Raw genomic sequence first — 19546 nt, 5'->3', positions numbered from 1 at the left:
TCAAAAAATTATTTCATATGTGATCATCTGCATGTTGTCTGTGAAGCTATCAACAGTATCAAATTTATCAATCATCATGGAAAATTAAAGTCATTAAAGCCATTAATATCACTTGATCAAACTGTCGGATTAAAAATGTCACACAGTTATCGAATAAGATCACTTTGTGAAAAAAAAAAAAAACTAATTTATCGCTACATAATTGACACTCGTGTAACATATTGGAAAAACAGATGCACGTTTATATCGTGATATTTACGTAAGTGTGATACACGCAACAGACAAACACAAGCACATCCGATAGCCGTTCACACGTTCACGTTCACAGTCGATCTCTCAGTTGTGCGCAGTATGCATGCTGTGAAGAAGCAACGCGTTTCTCATCAGCACGAGGTTTTTCAAATCGAATCGTGATAATAGACTGTATTGTCGAGAAAACGTGATCGTGATCCTGACCGACTGCCGTACATTTTGGATTGCAAATCACGAGGCGTGCCACGATCCATACGATTCTACATGACGTGCACGCACGTCACGAATCTCACATCTCTTTCTGTTCTATACGATTCATGAAAGACACGACCGCTCGACGTGCTCCAAACAGTCGCAGTGCCGTATCATACTCGGTGGATTTAATAGACACAATCAAACGAGGTTCTACATCTTCTATATCATAAGTAAACAGAGATAAATTCCTATCACAAGATTCTTCAAAAGAAACATCTTTTTATTATACGATATATTATATTTTATTATACGATAATCACGACGCACTCGTACATCTTTTATCTATTTAATTGAGAAATAATGGTGAGTTTTTTAATTCATGCGATCAGTCGATGATTGATCAGTCGATGAATTAAAAAACTCGCCATAAGAGAGAGCCTTTAACTTTTCATAGATATACACGGTAGATATAAACCGATATGTTAATCAAACATTAATTATTTAGGAAATCAAGTAAATTAACCGCTATGATTTTTTGAGAAAATACACAGAGAGAATTTTCTCTTAGAATTTACTCTGAAAATTATGATAATCGTGGGACAATATGGTATGGAAAGAATTCGGAATTTCTCTGATTAATATTTATCACAATAAAAATAATATCTATCACAATAATATATAAAACATGTTTGATTAATTTTACTATGCAGTTTAGTAAAATTAATCAAACATGTTTTATATTATATTGTGATCAGGGACCCGGACCGAACCGGAACCAAAACCGATAACCGTTTCATAACCGTCTTTTTAGTAGAACCGAAACTGGTAAACCGTATTGAAATTCTATTAAATTTATAACACCGGAACCATAACCGGACCGTTAAATTATTTTCGGTTTACGGTTCTTTACGGTATTTTTTTTCTGTTTTTGCGCAAATGACGGAAATGTCATGATAACTGCCTCCTCGAAGTGCAATTATAATTATTAATGTTCTGAAACGTGTATGTATTAGAAAAATTTAATTAGAAAAACAAAAAGTAAAAATTTAAAAAAACCGGAACCGTAACCGAAAAAATTGTTATTTAAACGGTTTTGTTTTTTTATCAAAAAACCGAAACTGGAATTGAAACAGTTATTAAATATTTTATTGAACCGTAACCGAAACCGAACCCTAATTTTATTTCGGTCCGGATCCCTGATTGTGATAGATATTATTATTTTTATTGTATAAATATTAATCAGAGAAATTCTCATAAAATTCTTTCCATATCATATTGTCCCACGATTACCATGATTTTCAGGATAAACTCTAAGAGAAAATTCTCTCAGTGTATAAAGAAAGTAACTTGTTTTATATAGCTTGATATTTCAAGCCTTGATTTAAATATTGTAGTTGAATTTTTTTAAAGCTTTTAATATGATATTGAAAAGAAACTTTTCGATAAAATTTTTAATGGAGACTTAATTTAATTTTTAATTTAAACGAAATCTCATTTAATTTATATTTACTTTCATCAAAAATTAAAGATACCATATTTAGTAGTTTAAAAAATTATTTTCTTTAATTCTTATCATTTTTTAATTTATTGCTATTGTTTGAACAATCTAGATTTTATTTTGCTAGGATAAAAATGTATTCATTAATGAGATAAATGACGTTAAATAAACAAAGTGTAATCGAACTTTGCGCGAAGCATGAATTCTCCACATATGTATATATATATTAAACTTATTTTATATAAAGGACAGCCCTTACATCCGATCGTAACAATGACGATCGAATTGCTTGACTCATTATACTAGCCACTAACGAGCGCTCATTTACGATCTAGCCTCTGATCGAAGAAGTTACAGGATTGCCACGAGAAAACGTATAATTGGTTCAAATGGATCGAGTGAGAGGACGAACCTCGATGGGTAATTGTCGTCCCAGAAAGCCTAGCATTTGCGTGAGTGTGGTTGTACTCGGAACCTTTATTGGTTGCACACTATTAGCGTACACGGCGTTTGCATCTCCGACTAAAACTAAACGTGACACGTTACAGCAAGTGGCTTTTGTAAGTAACTTGTTCGTAACAATTGTTATCCGTTACCTCATTATCTCGTTCTCGCGTATATAATGTTAATTTAATTTTATTATTAATATAATAATATTAAATTTAATAAAATTAAAGTTGATAGATATAGAGATATTTAATTAATTAATGTTATTTGAATATCATAAGTGTGTGATGGTAATATAATAATTTATTAATATATGTATATTAATAATATTTAATATATGTATATATATATATTATTTATATAATTATTTTATACATATAAAATATTTTAACTATGAAAAAGTATTTGAACGAATTTTGTTTAAAGATTTCAAATTTAATCAAATATTCGATAGGTAAAGAATAATATGATTAACTTGCAATCTTTAAATAATTCGTTTTTTTTTTGGCAGTTGTTTCGTCACGGCGACAGAACTCCTACAGAGACCTACCCTAAAGATCCCCACATAAATTACACATGGCCCGGTGGCTGGGGCGCCCTGACTAAGGTTTAAGCGAGATATATGAATATTGTTAAATCGATGCTTCATCTATAATACGATAATATATATTTAGACTCGCCATAAATTAAATCACAAATGTGTCTCTGCGGGCACATGTATCGGATAAGACACGCAATCGAGTGCGAATAATAAGGTATGGTACATTATTAATCTTGAAATTTATTCTCAGAAAGGAATGCTTCAGTTATATGACGTGGGTCAATGGATCCGCCGAGAATACGATGCTATAATCGGTAATAAATTCGAAAGCGCAACCACGCTGATACGAAGCAGCTATGCAGATCGATGCATTATGTCGGCGCAAGCCTTACTCGCCAGATTATTCATACCGAGTCTCGAGGATATGTTTTTGCCCGGATTAGCATGGATTCCAGTTCCTATACACTCGATACCACGAGATTCAGATAAGGTATAAATAAAAAGTATTGGATTTTTTAAATAAGCTAGAAAGCTACAGCTTAAAATCTTAGATCGAGAAGTTCTCCATCACATCTTAAATAAGTTTCTTTAAGGTATAACTAATTAAAATAGTCTGTATGTGACAAAAAAAATGTTTTTGATCTGGAAAATAAATATTTTCTTTTCACATAAAACTTTAAATAAATTAAATTATAAGAATTACTCGTTAAAATATACAGATCTATAAAAAAACTTATTTATCAAGACAAATATTACAGTTAATAAGGGTGAAGGCGCCTTGCCCAAGGCTAGAGGAAGCTCTAAAACAGGCATATTTAGAGGAGGCAAAAAGATCAAGCAAAAAAATGGCCGAATATTACAAAGAACTGACGGAGCATACCGGTAAGAATATAAGCACGATCACCGATGTCGAGTTTCTTTACAACACTCTCGAGATCGAGGAGCAACACGGTTTACAACTGCCAGAATGGACGCGCAAATTTTACAATAACGAGATGCGCGAAATAGCCGCTCGCAGTTTAGCGATTTTTACCAACAGCACTATTCAAAAACGTCTTCTAGGAGGTACGATGGTATCTTTGCACAATCAGTATCGCTCCAGATGCGCTTTTTAAACTGCATCGTTACGATATTTTATACCGTTACGAAATACCGTAAACATTCTAATATTTCCGCATAAATTTTAATATTTTCAGGTCCACTGCTAAAAGAGATTTTATCGCATATGGAAGAGACTGATTCTAAACCGAAACAATCTTACTTTTATTCCGCTCACGATATAACTATTGTTAATGTATTGAGAACAATGGGATTCACGGACGAACTTTTTAAACCCGATTACGGAGCAACGCTCATATTCGAATTACATCTCACCAATAATGGTGCCGATCAGGAAGTGAAGGTATGGTTATTGGCATTATTATCGTAAAAATTGATGGTACATAAATATTTTTTTAGTAAAGAAATTATCATAAATTGTTTGGAATATCACATAAATTTAAAAATGTTTCAAATTCTTAATGAGAATTTCATTATATTCCATCATTGTTTGGGAAATTTTAATAATAATTATGTGTATAATTATATATGAGAAATTATATCTGATTGATATAATTAATTAATAATTTGCAATTATAATCACTAAGTATAATCACTAAGATTCATGTGAGAGATTTCTAAAATAGCCTGCATATTAACATCATCGCGTACGATAAAACAATATCGCACACGCAACATACCTATGATTTATCTAAATATTAATCTTATATCATTTTTATAATTATTATTTTATAGATAAATTTTTTATTTATAAATAAATTTTATTTCAATTTTTCTATTTATAAAATAATAATTACATAATGATTATTCTATGTACTTTTTTCTTTGTTATTATAGGCATTATATTTGAATAATACTGAAACGAGGATCGCGCATTCTTTGGAAATTCCTAACTGCACGAGTCCTTGTCTATTACAAAATCTAAAGCAAGTGTGGCACGAAGTAATCCCGAATGATTGGGACACAGAATGTAAAATATAAAAGAGCTGTTTTACATATTAATCGTTTCATATAATCTCTTTGTCGATTTGAATTTTTTCACTCACCTTTTTGTTGATTTTGCAAAAATTGCAATTATATGCATACAAAACAATATAAGATTTAAAATGTTAATATATTTATGTGTGGATATATGAATAATATATCATGTATATGTACTTTTATGTAGAAATTGCAGTTACATATACTTATAAAACAATATAAGACTTAAAATGTTAATATCATTACATGAATAATATATTGTGTTTTTTTTTTATTTTAAAATTTAAATATTTAAGTCAATATATAGCATGAGAGTAATTATTGAATATTTCTAAATATTGCATCTTATGAATTGTCAGTAAATATTTAATATGAAAATATTTAATATGAACTATAATGATTTATGCATTTATATATAATATCATCATCGACTGATAATGATTTATAATAAATATAAAAATTATTTGAATACAAAAAAAAATACGAGGAAAGAAATTACAAGCATGCATACTTGTATGCATAATATAGAAAATTTCGTTGCACTTACCAATGTTGATCTGCTAATGAATATGGACAGCAAAATAAACACTTTGTTTTTTATCTGGATATAGATAAAACGCATGCTGAGATGAAGGGTCCATCGAATCTGTAAAAATAAAATAAAGTATATGTAGATATGTGTGTGGATAAGTTTATATAATTTGAAAATGTATGTGTACATATTCATTTAACAATAAGACTTAAGAAATATTCATATGTTCGATATAAATGGTACGAAGAGTTTTGTACAGAAGGCGCCTCTGACACCTTATTGTAGAGTTGCGTTATCGTCAAGATGATTATCAATGAAATGTGTTAATATTTTATGCAAGATTCGATAAATGATAATTTTTGAGATAAGAAAGTATCTTGGGCGATGTCTATATTGACATTAATATAAGATAGAAATTTTTGTATGTGAGAAATCATATTCTGTGAAAAAAAATTGAAATCTGAAAAATATATCCAAGAAAATAAATTTTTATTATATCGTTTGTGCTGCTGATAAAAAATGATATGCTTTTAAAACAATTTTAAATTATTCCTTTGATCATACCGCGTTTGCTTAAAACATCTTTTATTTTGTTTATTCTTCACAAATTTTCAAATAAATTTTAATTTACTTATTAAATTTCATAATTTTAACTTGATGTTTTAGAGCTATATTACCAAAAATATTCATAAATTCTATTCTGTTTCTTAAAGAGACTGCAAACGTACCGATCAAATGTATAATATGCCACTGCATAACTCGGTATCCTAGCAAACCAGTTGTAATTCAAGCGAAGCTTGTTAAGATGAATAAATGGACACGAAATCGTTTAACCGGGATGTGTCCGGTTTGCTTATGCAACAGCTGACACTGACCATTTTGCATATCATTGTGTAATATCACATGTGATTATTGCATGAACTATTGTCTATTGTCTCTAATAGTGCGTGCGCAATTAATAATTAAACAGTGCAATACGTTCGCAATAATAGGAAATATATCTCTTTGCGATCAATGTGTTTAATTTTCTGATAAATTTAACAAAATATTTTATCGTTATATGATTTATCAAAATGTTTTTAATTATGACTTATTATGAAGCACGATTTAAACTTTTAAACAATTAAAATAGTAATTTTTTGGTGAATAAACAAAAATAATTTGAAGTGAAAAGGAAAGTCAATATTTATTGTAATTTGTTTATTTTTTATTATATGCGCAATAGTGTTTTAATTTGAAATACAAAGTCTTTCTCTCAGATGAATTATACTCTATTAATTATAATTATTATTTTTTTTATTTCTACTATATTGCCTCATTAACTTTACTCTCTACTACTTCCGTAATATATTTTACTTTTTAAGTCAAAGCAAGTCAAAGGAACAGCTATACATGTGATCATATATATTTAATAAAAAAGATAAGACAGAAAGCTTAGCTTGTGCTTATCTTTTCTCGTGATTCACTATTTGATAATTTAAATGCTGCGGTTTAATCCGCATAGATTTAATACTTTGCTTACGAACCAATTGAGCACACTATATAAGGTAAAGGTCATAGTTATCGATTGTCTTTCGACATGGCCACACATTGTTAACATTACGCCTCTGTGCCGTTATGTCACTGTCATTCACAACTTTACTGTTAAAGAATTACATAACTTACTGTTCGTACACAAAAGGACATTCCGGAATGATTTGAAACACCCTATTTCTAGAAACCTATTTTTATTACGAATAAAAATTAATAAATCTATTTTTCGAATATTGATCTATTACTCTGCTATTATTTTTTATTTAATTTGTATTTTTTTTTATTTTTAACAATTTTTAATTATAATGTAAAATGTACTTTAATGACTGTTGTAATTAAGGAAATGAGCTTTTTAATGCAATAGAAAATGCAGGTAGAAATGCAGAAAAAGGAAGGAGGATTTATTTGGCGCTCTCGAAATATATTTTTAGGTAAGGCAGTACATTACTGTACATTATAATTATCGTATACAATATTTTCGTGAGAGTTGCTATAAATATATTCGATATATGCATATAAGTATATATAAAAAGAATAAACGCCATGTAATCGAATGTGAAAGAAAGTGAAATTCTTCTCTTTTGTAAATTTCAGATTATAATATGCATTTTTCTATCGCCATCATATTCCTCCTATATAACCTCGATTTTTTATTTAGAGAAAAATTCATCGTACCTTGAGATATCTCCGCGTAATTCATCATCCCCCGTTTTAAAGGTGCACTATAATAACGATACGACAGTTTCGCGAACGAATTAAACATCTATTGTCTATTGTTTTCTTTCTATTAGATTTGATTTATACCATCGACACACATCGCGCGATTCGTACCACTTGCAAGTTACCGTTTGCAAGCTTCAGGTTTGAAAAATAATGTATCTAACGAAAGCGGCAAATTCACGCCTAACCCAACAGTGCTCGCGATTATCAGACATCAGGACATGCAAAATATTATATCGAAATGACCCGAAATATTGCGCGAAAACTTTTCTGAAGCTTTCAAGCGATATATTTCGCGCAAAAATTACAATCGCAAATATATTTAGAAAGGGAAAAATCTCTATTGGCATTTGTGTAATCGCGATGTCTTATCGGAATTCTCGCTGCGAGTGCAAATCATGTCCGACAGTATATATAGTAAAATAAGAGAAAAATAAATAACACAGATAATATACTGATTAAGTACATAGTATTATCTCTATTTTTAGCTTACGTTTTCTTTTCCACGTTCAACTATTTCTACCTGTTATCTTCTGTTTGCTCCGGACGAAGCGGCTCCCACGTAAAATACGCGCGTTCAACGTGAAATATTACAATTATGACGCGCGTTAATCGATCTGCTTATTAATCGATCTGAAAATGCGCACGTGACTCTCGCACTTCGACGGCCAATCAACGTCGCGGAAAAGCGATTATGCGATTATGCGATTATGCGAGATATCTCGAAAATTTCTCGACATATTTTAGGAAAATAATTAATTTTTTTAATTACATAAATCAATATCTAAAATATATTCCAGCTACTTTTTACATTTCTAATTTTATATTTCTAATTTCTAATTTTATTTTTATTTATATTTCGCCTTTCTAATCATCTCTATTCTGATCTGTTTTCTATTCAACAAATTAACCTATATTTAGTTGCATTATAATAAAATTAATATCAATAGATAATTTAACTATGATTGACTTATATTTATAAATGCCGTTCATATATATAAAGCATACATATAAATAAATGTAAATCTGATTACTTCCATACCGTCTTGTTCATTCATTCGTGCCTTGGCAATTGTCAGTTGTCAGCGTTGTCAGTCGGTCGTCGGTCGCGGAGCGAGCGAGAAAGAGAGAGAGAGAGAGAGAGACAGGGAGGGGGAAGACAGAGAGAGAGAGAAGAAGAAAGAAAGAGAAAGACAGCATCGCTCCGCGTTCTGCGTCTGTGCACGAGGTGCACGAGGAAGGAGTGTCTAGGAGATCTCGTATATCGGTTCCATTTATCAGTGCGACTCCGCCTAGCGATCGCTTTTCCAGTTCGTTCTCTCGAACTGCTCACGCAACGCAACGTGTCTACCATCGGGTTTGCGTCATCATTAACGATTGTGACAACCGCTCCTTTGCCACCACCACTACTACTACCATCACCACGTCCTCCGGAAGTTCGCGTTGTACGCGATCTTCCGCAGTCGATGTGTATACGTCACGTCGGCGGCGGATCATCTCCTCGTCGTCGTCGTCTTGACTGCACTTTCCCATTAGTCTATTAGCATCTGCCTTCTTGTCTATCGCGCTCCAGCGAGTGCGTCCGTTCAACCTTGACTGGCGGATCTGAACAAAGGTTGGTGCTCTCTCGACCTGCGACAGTCCTATTTGTACTCTGTACCCTCATCTTCATAGTTTTTTGCGTTTTTCGCACATCATTCTTCATTGCAGGCGTTAAATACTTTGTTTTGAGTCTCAGAAAACCTAGAGAAAGCTATAATAAAGGTAGAATAAATGTTAGAAAATCTTGAAAGATATTGTAGATGGAAGGAGAAGGTACCACAGATGACCTGACAATGAAATGTCGGAAGAGAAGGTGGTACCGAAAATTGACATGTAATCGAGAATTAGGTTTTTCTTCTTCAAGCAAAGATGATGTTTTTCACGATGCTTTTTGTCTGTCTTCAAAGAATCTGCGAAGCACAAGCATAAAATCTAAATGAAATACTTCTTATAATTATCTCTTTAACCTTTTAGCTCAATCTGTTTCAGCTTGAAATAGTTGACTTTGAATTTTATATATAGTACTATATTAACACTAATCTTATCTATAATATACTTTAAATTAAAATGATATGTTTTACAAGGCTTGGTGTTTTAGAGAGCGATGAGGTCTTAGAATATGAAACTGTGTATTAATGTACACAATGTTATCATTAAGTAATAAAAAAATATTTTGCTCGTTACAGATCGCCAACATGTTCAGCTGGCTAACTCGCGAAGAAAACAGCAAGCAAGATCTCTTCGAAAATGTCACTGAAGGTCTCAAGAGGATATACAAATCCAAGTTATTACCATTGGAGCAATATTATCAATTCCATGACTTTCATTCACCACAACTGGATGACCCAGATTTTGATGCAAAGCCCATGATTCTCTTAGTCGGGCAATATTCAACTGGCAAAACTACATTTATCAAATATTTATTGGAGAGAGAATTTCCTGGTATAAGGATTGGACCAGAGCCTACTACAGATCGATTTATAGCAGTCATGTACGACGAGAAAGAGGGTGTTATTCCTGGAAACGCCTTAGTTGTAGATCCAAATAAGCAATTTAGACCACTTTCAAAATTTGGCAATGCATTCTTGAATAGATTTCAATGTTCAACTGTAGCCTCGCCTGTTTTAAAAGGCATATCTATAGTGGACACACCTGGTATATTATCTGGTGAAAAACAACGAGTAAGTGCTCTTATATAATTTATTTAATAAAAAATATATAATATTTGATAAATATATTAAGATGTGTAAATAAAGAATGTTCTTCTTTTAGGTTGACAGAGGATACGACTTTACTGGTGTTTTAGAATGGTTTGCTGAACGTGTAGATAGAATTATATTGTTATTTGATGCTCATAAACTCGATATATCAGATGAGTTTCGAAGATCTATTGAGGCGTTACGTGGGCATGATGATAAAATTAGAATTGTTCTTAATAAAGCTGACATGATAGACCATCAACAACTTATGAGGGTATATGGTGCATTAATGTGGTCTTTAGGAAAAGTTCTACAAACTCCAGAAGTGGCTAGAGTTTATATAGGCTCATTTTGGGATCAACCATTAAGATATGATGTTAATAGAAGGTAATGCACTTTTGCGTGTCTTCTCTTTTTATATTAATTTATTTTATATTGTATTTGTCATCTGTATGAATTTTCTTTTAGATTATTTGAAGATGAAGAACAAGATTTGTTCAAAGATATGCAGTCACTTCCAAAAAATGCTGCATTACGAAAACTTAATGACTTAATCAAACGAGCACGCTTGGCAAAGGTAAAACAAAGAATTTAAAAGATTTATTAACAGTTACATATATTGAATTGTGGAGTCTGAGTATAGCAAGTTTGAAACAAATTTGCATTTCTTAATATAATTTTAATATAATTTACAGGTGCATGCATATATAATAAGCGCCTTACGAAAAGATATGCCGAACATGTTTGGCAAAGATGCCAAGAAAAAAGAACTAATAAAGAATTTGGGACAAACTTATGATCAAATACAAAGAGAACAACAGATATCACCTGGTGATTTTCCGGATTTAAAGAAAATGCAAGAGTGCTTAGCACATCACGATTTTAACAAATTTAATCCCGTTAAGCTTAAATTGTTAGAAGTGGTGGATAAAATGCTTGCTGAAGACATTGCAAAGCTTATGGCTATGATACCGCATGAAGAAGTCACCACAGTTTCGGAACCACTTATTAAAGGTATGATTTGTCAATGTGTATTTCAATTATTTTATCTTAAATTAAAATCTATTTTAAAAAATTATTTTAAAAAGGCTCTTATTGCCATTTACTTAGTTATTTAATTTTAGATTTAAAGAGCCATATATATTATTAATTTTCTGAAAAATTAATATCAAGAAGATGTAGTGGTTGCATACTTGTTGAAAAATGTTTGTATTTTATTTATTTAATTTTAGGAGGTGCGTTTGAGGGTATAGAAGATCAAGTTAGTCCATTTGGATACAAAAGAGGAGAAGGAATTGATGCTGGAGCAGGTGAACCGGAATGGATTGTCAATAAGGAAAGATATAAATATGATAGCATGTTCGAATCACTTGGGCCACAAGATGGAAAGATTACGGGAGCAGGTAAATAAATAATAAATTTAACTAATAAATTTTTACAGAATTTACTCTTCTTAAAATAATATATCTTAATTTACACGATTTTTTGTATTTCTGTAGCGGCTAAATCGGAAATGGTTAAATCTAAATTGCCGAATAGCGTGCTCGGAAAGATCTGGAAACTCTCAGACATTAATAAGGATGGGTTCTTAGATTCTGACGAATTTGCTTTAGCTATGCATTTAATTAATGTAAAGCTCGAAGGTTACGATCTTCCGGCTGAGTTGCCAGAACATCTAATACCACCATCGAAACGCGATACATAATATACTATTCTTGTATTGTAATTTATTACGTTTCACAAATGGCATGCGCGCTTGGAGCCACAAGAAACCACAAATTAGGACAATTTATCAATAGTGCGCTGATTGATGCCATTGAATTCACAGGTTTGAGAACTATAAATTATACTTTTACGACCAGCTGTATCATATTATGTGTATACTGTATTATTCTGATAATACATCAAGGCCGGGAGACATATATAGCTTGCAATTTTTAGAGAAATACTATATAAGATTGACTAGTGCAAATATATATATATATACAGTATCTTTCAAATAATATTTTTCCGAAATATGTATATGGAGATAAAAACTATACACATAGTATGCGATGCTTACTGGCATATTAGTATATAAACAACTTAGAATATACGCTTTTGTTTAAAATGTTAAGTTGTTACGATTGAAACTTTGGCCTTGAAGTTGTATTTGTACTTTATAACTTTATAATTGCAAAACATTACTCGATCATTGAATAAGAGACTGCATTCGGATATATTAAAACAAATAGCTTTTCCTTTTTTTTTTTTTTAAATAATGTACAGGATATTTCTGACAGATTTGATCTAACTTTAGAAATATCATTTTGCAGATAAAATAAGCTGATATAAATTTAATATAACTGAAAGTGTTTCATTTGAATGAAAACTACTTTAAAATTAATTCTAATTTTCTACTTAGAATTAATAGACAATGTTTCTAAAATTGGATCAAACCTTTGGGAATATCTTGTATACAAAAATAAAAAGAAAGTAGATAGTGGAAATTTATAGATAAAAGACTGGATTTAAAATGTAGATTTTGCATATTCTAAGAAAAAGAAATAAATTTTTGAACTTTGACAAAAATTATTCTCATTAACAACGAAAAAAATTTATCTTATTTTATATATCATTCAAAAAATCAAGAATGTTGAATTTTTTAAATTCTAAATAATAAGAGAATTCTTAATCAAACTGACCAAAAAATATACTTAAAATTTTGAAAAAATATACAATCTTTTTTACTATATTATTTATCAATAAGAAGAATTACGCAAAACAAATTATTTTAAGTTAAAATTTTTGAATTTATTTAAACTAATTTACATTGCAGCCAATGTCTATCGCATATCCATTATATCATACTGTTTTATCAGATTTACTTAGATTATTAAATTTGTTTCTTTTGCAATGTTGACACCAAAGAACACGACGTTAGAAATGAAAATTTACCATACATATGTGTAACATCAAAGAATTTCTAGACAAAACTTATATATTATGTTTGTTGGTAAATTACTCTATTTATAAAATTTTTTTTCTATTTTATTAATTATGAAAAAAACGGAGAATTTTGATATTGTGTATATTTGTTATTCTTTAATTATATGCGCACTTAAAACGGCTATAACACTACTTGAATATTCAATTGCATTTTTTTATTAGCACTGCCTTCGCATGCCGGGAATTTATGTGATATCAGAAAATACATTCATATTATAAAAACTATTTGAACAAATATTCATCTCAAAATAATATTAAAAAATAATATAAAATAAAAATAATCAAAAAGACTATTTTCGAAGTAAATAATATATAAAGTGTAATTAAAGTTTATTTTCCAACAGTTTAGAAAAATGCATATGGATTCTATGTTACACGTAGAATGTTGCTGCAGAATTTTCAATCAGTTTATTTATATAAATACATTCGTTTAATCCGTTTTTAATTTTTCTATATTTTTTATTATGCATTTTTATCACTGTTGGCAACAAAATACAAATTACTTTCTATTTAATAAATATCATTGTAATACAATTATCGAGAAAGAGAAGAAAGTTTATGAAAAAACACAACATATACACACACATTTAGATATCTTTAATATATAACATATATATATATTTCTCATTTATATATATATTTATTAAGTCAAAATTACAAATAGTTTTTAAATATCTATATGTGTAAAATGTATATTATATATAAAGTATTTTATATATAAAATATTTGGATATATATATATATATATATTGCATTTTTACATATGCAGCAGCAAATACGCACGGATTCATTATAGTCTTACGTCTGTTATAGAATATGTATTTATCTCTGTATTTACTTATCTATATATGATAGCTGTATACTCGTGGACATTATTTTTAGAGGAAACGCATCAAAGATTTCATTGAATTAAATATTAATACATTTACACAAAAAGCCGCAGAAATTTATTTTTATTAAGAGAGGTAAGAATATCAGAAATATTTTTAAAAAAATAAAAAATTGATTCATTTCTAATTAATAAATGAAATGTATGATATCACCACACATTTTAGTATTATACAGATTAAACAAAATCATCAACAAATAAAAATTTTTAATTTTATTGATATTAAAAACCTTAATTTTTTAATGAGATTCTCTAGGATTTATTTATTAATCAATTTATTTATTATCAAATATTTTTACAAATTTCAGTATATATGAGAAACAATGTATTTTATTTATTGACTATATTATACATTTGTGTGTTTAAGGAAAATTTGCAAAATGTATGTATGTGTGTGTTTGACCATGCACATGCACGTATGTGTATATACTTTAAAATTATTTCGCATATAAAAATATATAAAAATATCACAATAAGACTTATATCTAATCTAATTCCTATTTTTGTTCCTTTTAAAAGAGTAAAATATGAGTTTTTCATAAGCACCAGTTGCAGCAGTGGAACACTGCGTATATTACAGATAAGTACTAAAATATTTGTTAAATTTAATTTAAACATTCTTTGCCCATCATAACTCATCATGTATTTTATGAAAATTAATCAACTTTAAAACTTCATCTCTGATTGCTTCGGCCGTCTTTGCAGTAATTTTGATATTATCATTTTTCTTTTTCTTTAGCTTCGGTTTATATAATATTAATGTCGGAAATACATTTATATGTGCACATTCGTCTATGTAGAAGTTACACTGAATTCTTCCAAATTTTACTTTTTCTAACAGCTACAATTAAAACAGCAGATTATATAGTTTAATTATCATTGAATGAATTACAGAAAGTTAAACTATATATGGTCATGTTTAGATTACATGATCATATATTTTTTTACATTTACCTGAGCAGCAATTGCAAATTCAGGTTCCATTCTTTGACAGCTCCAACATTGTGGCAAATAAAAATCAACGATCCATATATATTTACTATCCAATGCTTTTTGGTAATCGTTGGGAGTTAAATCGTGGACTTTTTTTGAAAAAAATGTTGTTATCCATGTTGATATGGATAACGAATCTCGTTGCCCATTGTAAAAACTACATGTAAAATAAAAGAATGTTATAACAATTTTATGTATTAAAAATATGTTGTAATATATAATTTATATGAATATATACACACATAATTGTAAATAATAATTACTTACGTAACTGTATTTAAATCTCCTAATGGATACAGCCTAATCTCAGGAAGAGAATGTATTCCTTGGGATGCGCACAAGAAAGCTTCAGCCTCACAGTTTACACTGGCTACATTTACAAACGACAAACTGCTCAGTTGTTTTGCAACGACTATCCATTCAGATGCTAATCTTTGACATGGTGGACACCATGGTGCAAAATAATCAACGATCCATATAATTTTATTTTTCTTTTTCGCCAGTGTACGATAAAAGTTTTCCGACGTTAATTCTATAACTGTATTAAACCAAAACATAACATGAAATAAGAAGAAATGAAAAACACAAAATACTTATATATATTATCTCTTACTCGATGGATTTCTCTTCTCATTAATGAATTGGATAATATTCCCAGCTGTTTTTGAGGATGTAAATTGATATATACTGCTGCCATTTAGAAGCATTGCAGTAGGATAAAACTGTATATTATGACGATGACATAACGTAGTGTGAACGCTACAATCAATGGTACCAAAACGAACTATTGATGCATCAAATTCTAATGATGCTCTGCGAAGTTCCGACAGAAACTGTATACAAGGTGTACACCACGGTAAATACCAATCTAAGAACCACACTTCATTCTCTGTAACATTTTGTTACAATTACAATTAGTTGTTACAATTAATGTTGAAAAATTTCGCAAAAAAAAAATAGTATGCGTTTATAATACGTACTACTATCTCTTTGTAATATCAATGACGCTTCTTCTGCAGAGAGCGCCTTAACGTTTATAGTTTTCACACTAATCCGTATAAACTTGATGATATCAAGACTGTTAGTAACTTTTTCGTGATTCAATTCAAATGCTCCACCTGGCTTAAGCATGCCCCAAATTGGATAACGATTGATGCCTAATTTATCACAAAACTGTTCATTTCTAAGACAATTTATTTTACCTGTAAAGATATACCACATATTATGTAAAAATATTTTACAGTAAATTCTTCTGTAAACTTATACATGCAAGCCTTTACCTAGATTAACACCACTGATTGACAATTTTTTTATTTGCAGATTTAAATATTTAAGATTTACTGTGTCATTAATTTGAAAACATATAAGCCAAGCAGCATTAAACTCTGTTCTCTTAATAATCTGCAAATTATATTAGATACATCTGATTAATACAAATTTGAAAAAAAAACAGGAATTGTATATTTATAAAAGGACTAACAAAATAATACTTACATCAAACTCATTGTCAGTCAGCTCTCCTAAATCTGGCAATTGTTCCAAATTTTTTTCTATTAATTCGTTTATATCAGATATATTATTAAAGAATACAGATTTCCAAGAAGGTACATCATGTATTGGTAGATAGATCGCGTGTGTATTGCAAAACATCTCTTCAAGACTATCATTCTCGATTGTAAATACTTTTACATCAACTAACTTATCCTGAAAAAACGGTACACATATATTATTTAGAATATATAGAATTAAAATTAATATAGAATAAATACAGTATTTTGATAAAAGATTTTTTAAAGAAAATAAATGTTTTGTATAAATAATGTGATATTTACCAATTTTGCTGCTACTATAAGTCTTTCATCAGAAGTAAAACAGTTTTGCTCACAGCATAGAAAAATTAGTGTAGGTCTTTGGGTAACAATCTTGTTCCGTAAAAACAACTTCCATTGTGCTCGACTTATTTCAGGTATGTAAATATTTAATTTATCTAATGCGAATCGCATAATGGCTTCCTGTGAATTTTCTCCTGTATAATGTACTCCATGGTGTGAATTCTGTAAAACAGAAATGAGTTATAGTATTTCATCTTACTGATATGTTCCATATATATGAAAAGAAAAAAATATCTAAAATTATATGTAAAATCTATTTTCTAAGAAAAATTGATATATAGACAAATTAGGCATCTTCTCTCTCTTTTGATCTGTTTCTCCCTCCTTCTCTCTCTTCTTTTTTCTGTGTGTGTGTATACCTTTTTATAATAAATCAGTGTAGGATAGGCACGGATTCCTATTCGAAGACATAGTTGCCTCTCATTTGCACAGTCCACTGATGCAATTTTCATAATGCCATCGAGTATCTTAGCAACTTTTGTCCAAGTTGGTGCTAGGTGAACACAATGACTGCAGAACGGAGAATAGAAATTTACAAACCAACTTGAATCAGAATTCATAACACTTTCAACTATAAAAAAAAATATATATATATATAAAATATTAATATTTAATTGGCTTTAATTATTTCTTAATATTTATACATATTTATACACATTTATTATAAATATAATAATCTTAATATAATTATAAATTTAATAACCATAATAATTCTTTAATAAGAAGCAAAAAAATTATAAATATATACTCACAATAATCATTTTCGTGCAAATTAATAATATATAAATCATGATCATATATAAAACTGTTTTGATAGGCCGAATTCCATGAATGAGTTTGTTTTTTATTAAAGTTTTCTCCATAAAGATCGTATTTTTTTCTTAAATCATTATCCTTCAATACCTCATAAGCTGTTGTTAATCGAATAAACTTGTCATGAGCATTTGGATCATCCTGAAAGATTAGAGCATTGTTAGCAGTATTTTAGACAATAATGATTGATTATATTATTTATGTATAATGTATAATAATTAATATACAATATTTTTATCAGGATGCTGAACAATAGCCAACTTCTTAAAAGCCCTTCGGATTTCATCCTGACTAGCTGATCTGTTTATACCAAGTATTTCATAATAGTCTTCTCCTTGTATTAAAGGAATAATAACAAAGAGAATAAAGATAATTTGATACCTGTAATATTATTTTAAAATTTTTAAATTACAATTATAAATATATATACATAATAATTATATATGTTGTGATTGAGTATATCATAATGTAAAACTAAATTTTATTCTGTGTGTTTTGCAATTAAATTAATTATTTAATTCAAAACAATGAAATTTTATGTAAAAATTATCAGTAATTGATTAAAAATCAAACAATTCACAGAAAACTGAGTACAATATATACAATGTGTACTTACATTTCTATAAAGTTTTATTACAATTAAAATTAAACTGTTGCTCTTGACAATGTGATTTAATACTTCACTATCAAGCCGAAACAGTATAGTTCGTAATTCTACGTATCCTTATAACTCTTATAACTACCCACGCTTTCCTCATAATGATTTTGTCACACATTTTACCATATTTGGATCAAACATCAAACAACAGTCCTTAACCTATTCAATTTTCGTTTGCAGAAAAAAAGAAAATATTTATGGTTGTCTCACAAATATAATCAAAGATATTTTTAATATTGTACAAATATAATATAATAAAATTAACCTGAACATAAACTTGTTTACAAACAATACATATTTGTTTTGTATACTCTTTGTTCTCTAACATTATTTATAAATAATATTTATAAATTATATTCTATATATTTTTCATAATTCTTTAATCTAAGTGTTATATTTCTGATAATTAATTTTACATAGTAATTACATTACATTTTTATATACAAATCTCTTTTTGCGTACGCAAATGGATTTGTTTAAATTAAGATTCAGGAAGTAATATTTGAAAATGCTATATTTTCGCGGGATATGTCACGTGACATCCTGGTTTGTTCGTTTTCGCTGCATTAGTGAACTGCACTAGTTGACCAGTGCAGCGAACAAACCAAGGCTGCGTTCGGAAACGTCACCCGAGTGCATTCCCTCTTCCCTCTCTTTCTATTGTATATAGAGAGAAATGATATTGAAAGAGAGGAAATGCACTCGGGTGACAATCATTTAGGACTTGTGACTCTTTAGACATGTTTTCAATAGCAACTAAAAAATGTTTTCTTTAAAAGCAAAAATAATTAATTTTTATTTATTATTTCCATAG

The 19546-nt window shown here is 29.3% G+C and overlaps 3 protein-coding genes across 9 annotated transcripts; 2 read left to right on the top strand and 1 right to left on the bottom strand.

Moving 5' to 3' along the window:
• Positions 1-114: 114 nt before the first annotated feature.
• On the top strand, positions 115-6495 carry LOC145934116 (lysosomal acid phosphatase-like). Of its 5 annotated transcripts, none has more exons than XM_083034396.1 (7): positions 115-654; positions 2193-2505; positions 2904-2999; positions 3184-3423; positions 3692-3998; positions 4130-4335; positions 4830-6495. In XM_083034396.1, exons 2-7 carry the CDS (start codon positions 2335-2337, stop codon positions 4971-4973), a joined length of 1164 nt encoding a protein of 387 aa, XP_082890522.1. In that variant the 5' UTR covers positions 115-654; positions 2193-2334; the 3' UTR covers positions 4974-6495. The 5 variants fall into 5 exon arrangements, with proteins under 5 accessions (XP_082890522.1, XP_082890525.1, XP_082890524.1 ...); XM_083034399.1 differs by having other exon boundaries at positions 115-677; positions 2303-2505; XM_083034398.1 differs by having other exon boundaries at positions 115-677; positions 2281-2505.
• Positions 6496-8921: 2426 nt separating this feature from the next.
• On the top strand, positions 8922-14775 carry LOC145933598 (EH domain-containing protein 3-like). 3 transcript variants are annotated; one of them, XM_083033432.1, is made up of 7 exons: positions 8922-9373; positions 9987-10481; positions 10573-10886; positions 10968-11076; positions 11195-11513; positions 11732-11902; positions 11999-14775. In XM_083033432.1, the coding sequence occupies exons 2-7, from the start codon at positions 9996-9998 to the stop codon at positions 12202-12204; spliced, it is 1605 nt and encodes a 534-aa protein (XP_082889558.1). In that variant the 5' UTR covers positions 8922-9373; positions 9987-9995; the 3' UTR covers positions 12205-14775. The 3 variants fall into 3 exon arrangements, with proteins under 3 accessions (XP_082889558.1, XP_082889559.1, XP_082889560.1); XM_083033433.1 differs by lacking the exon at positions 8922-9373 and adding an exon at positions 9388-9522; XM_083033434.1 differs by lacking the exon at positions 8922-9373 and having other exon boundaries at positions 9976-10481.
• Positions 14743-18857, bottom strand: LOC145933597 (endoplasmic reticulum disulfide reductase DNAJC10-like). The gene is made up of 12 exons (XM_083033431.1): positions 18691-18857; positions 18302-18455; positions 18014-18215; positions 17621-17832; positions 17202-17423; positions 16864-17073; positions 16650-16770; positions 16350-16571; positions 15983-16258; positions 15637-15907; positions 15331-15526; positions 14743-15217 (listed from the first exon to the last, which is right to left on the bottom strand). Coding segments are annotated over exons 1-12 (2301 nt in total). The 5' UTR covers positions 18693-18857; the 3' UTR covers positions 14743-15004.
• Positions 18858-19546: the final 689 nt, after the last annotated feature.

Source organism: Prenolepis imparis, unplaced genomic scaffold (genome assembly GCF_030444845.1).
Source record: "Prenolepis imparis isolate NDT839.2.m4 unplaced genomic scaffold, iyPreImpa1.0 SCAF_3, whole genome shotgun sequence".
NCBI classification, from domain to species: Eukaryota; Metazoa; Arthropoda; class Insecta; order Hymenoptera; family Formicidae; genus Prenolepis; species Prenolepis imparis.
Note: the sequence above shows the minus strand (reverse complement) of the source record. Positions and strands in the feature narration are given on the sequence as shown.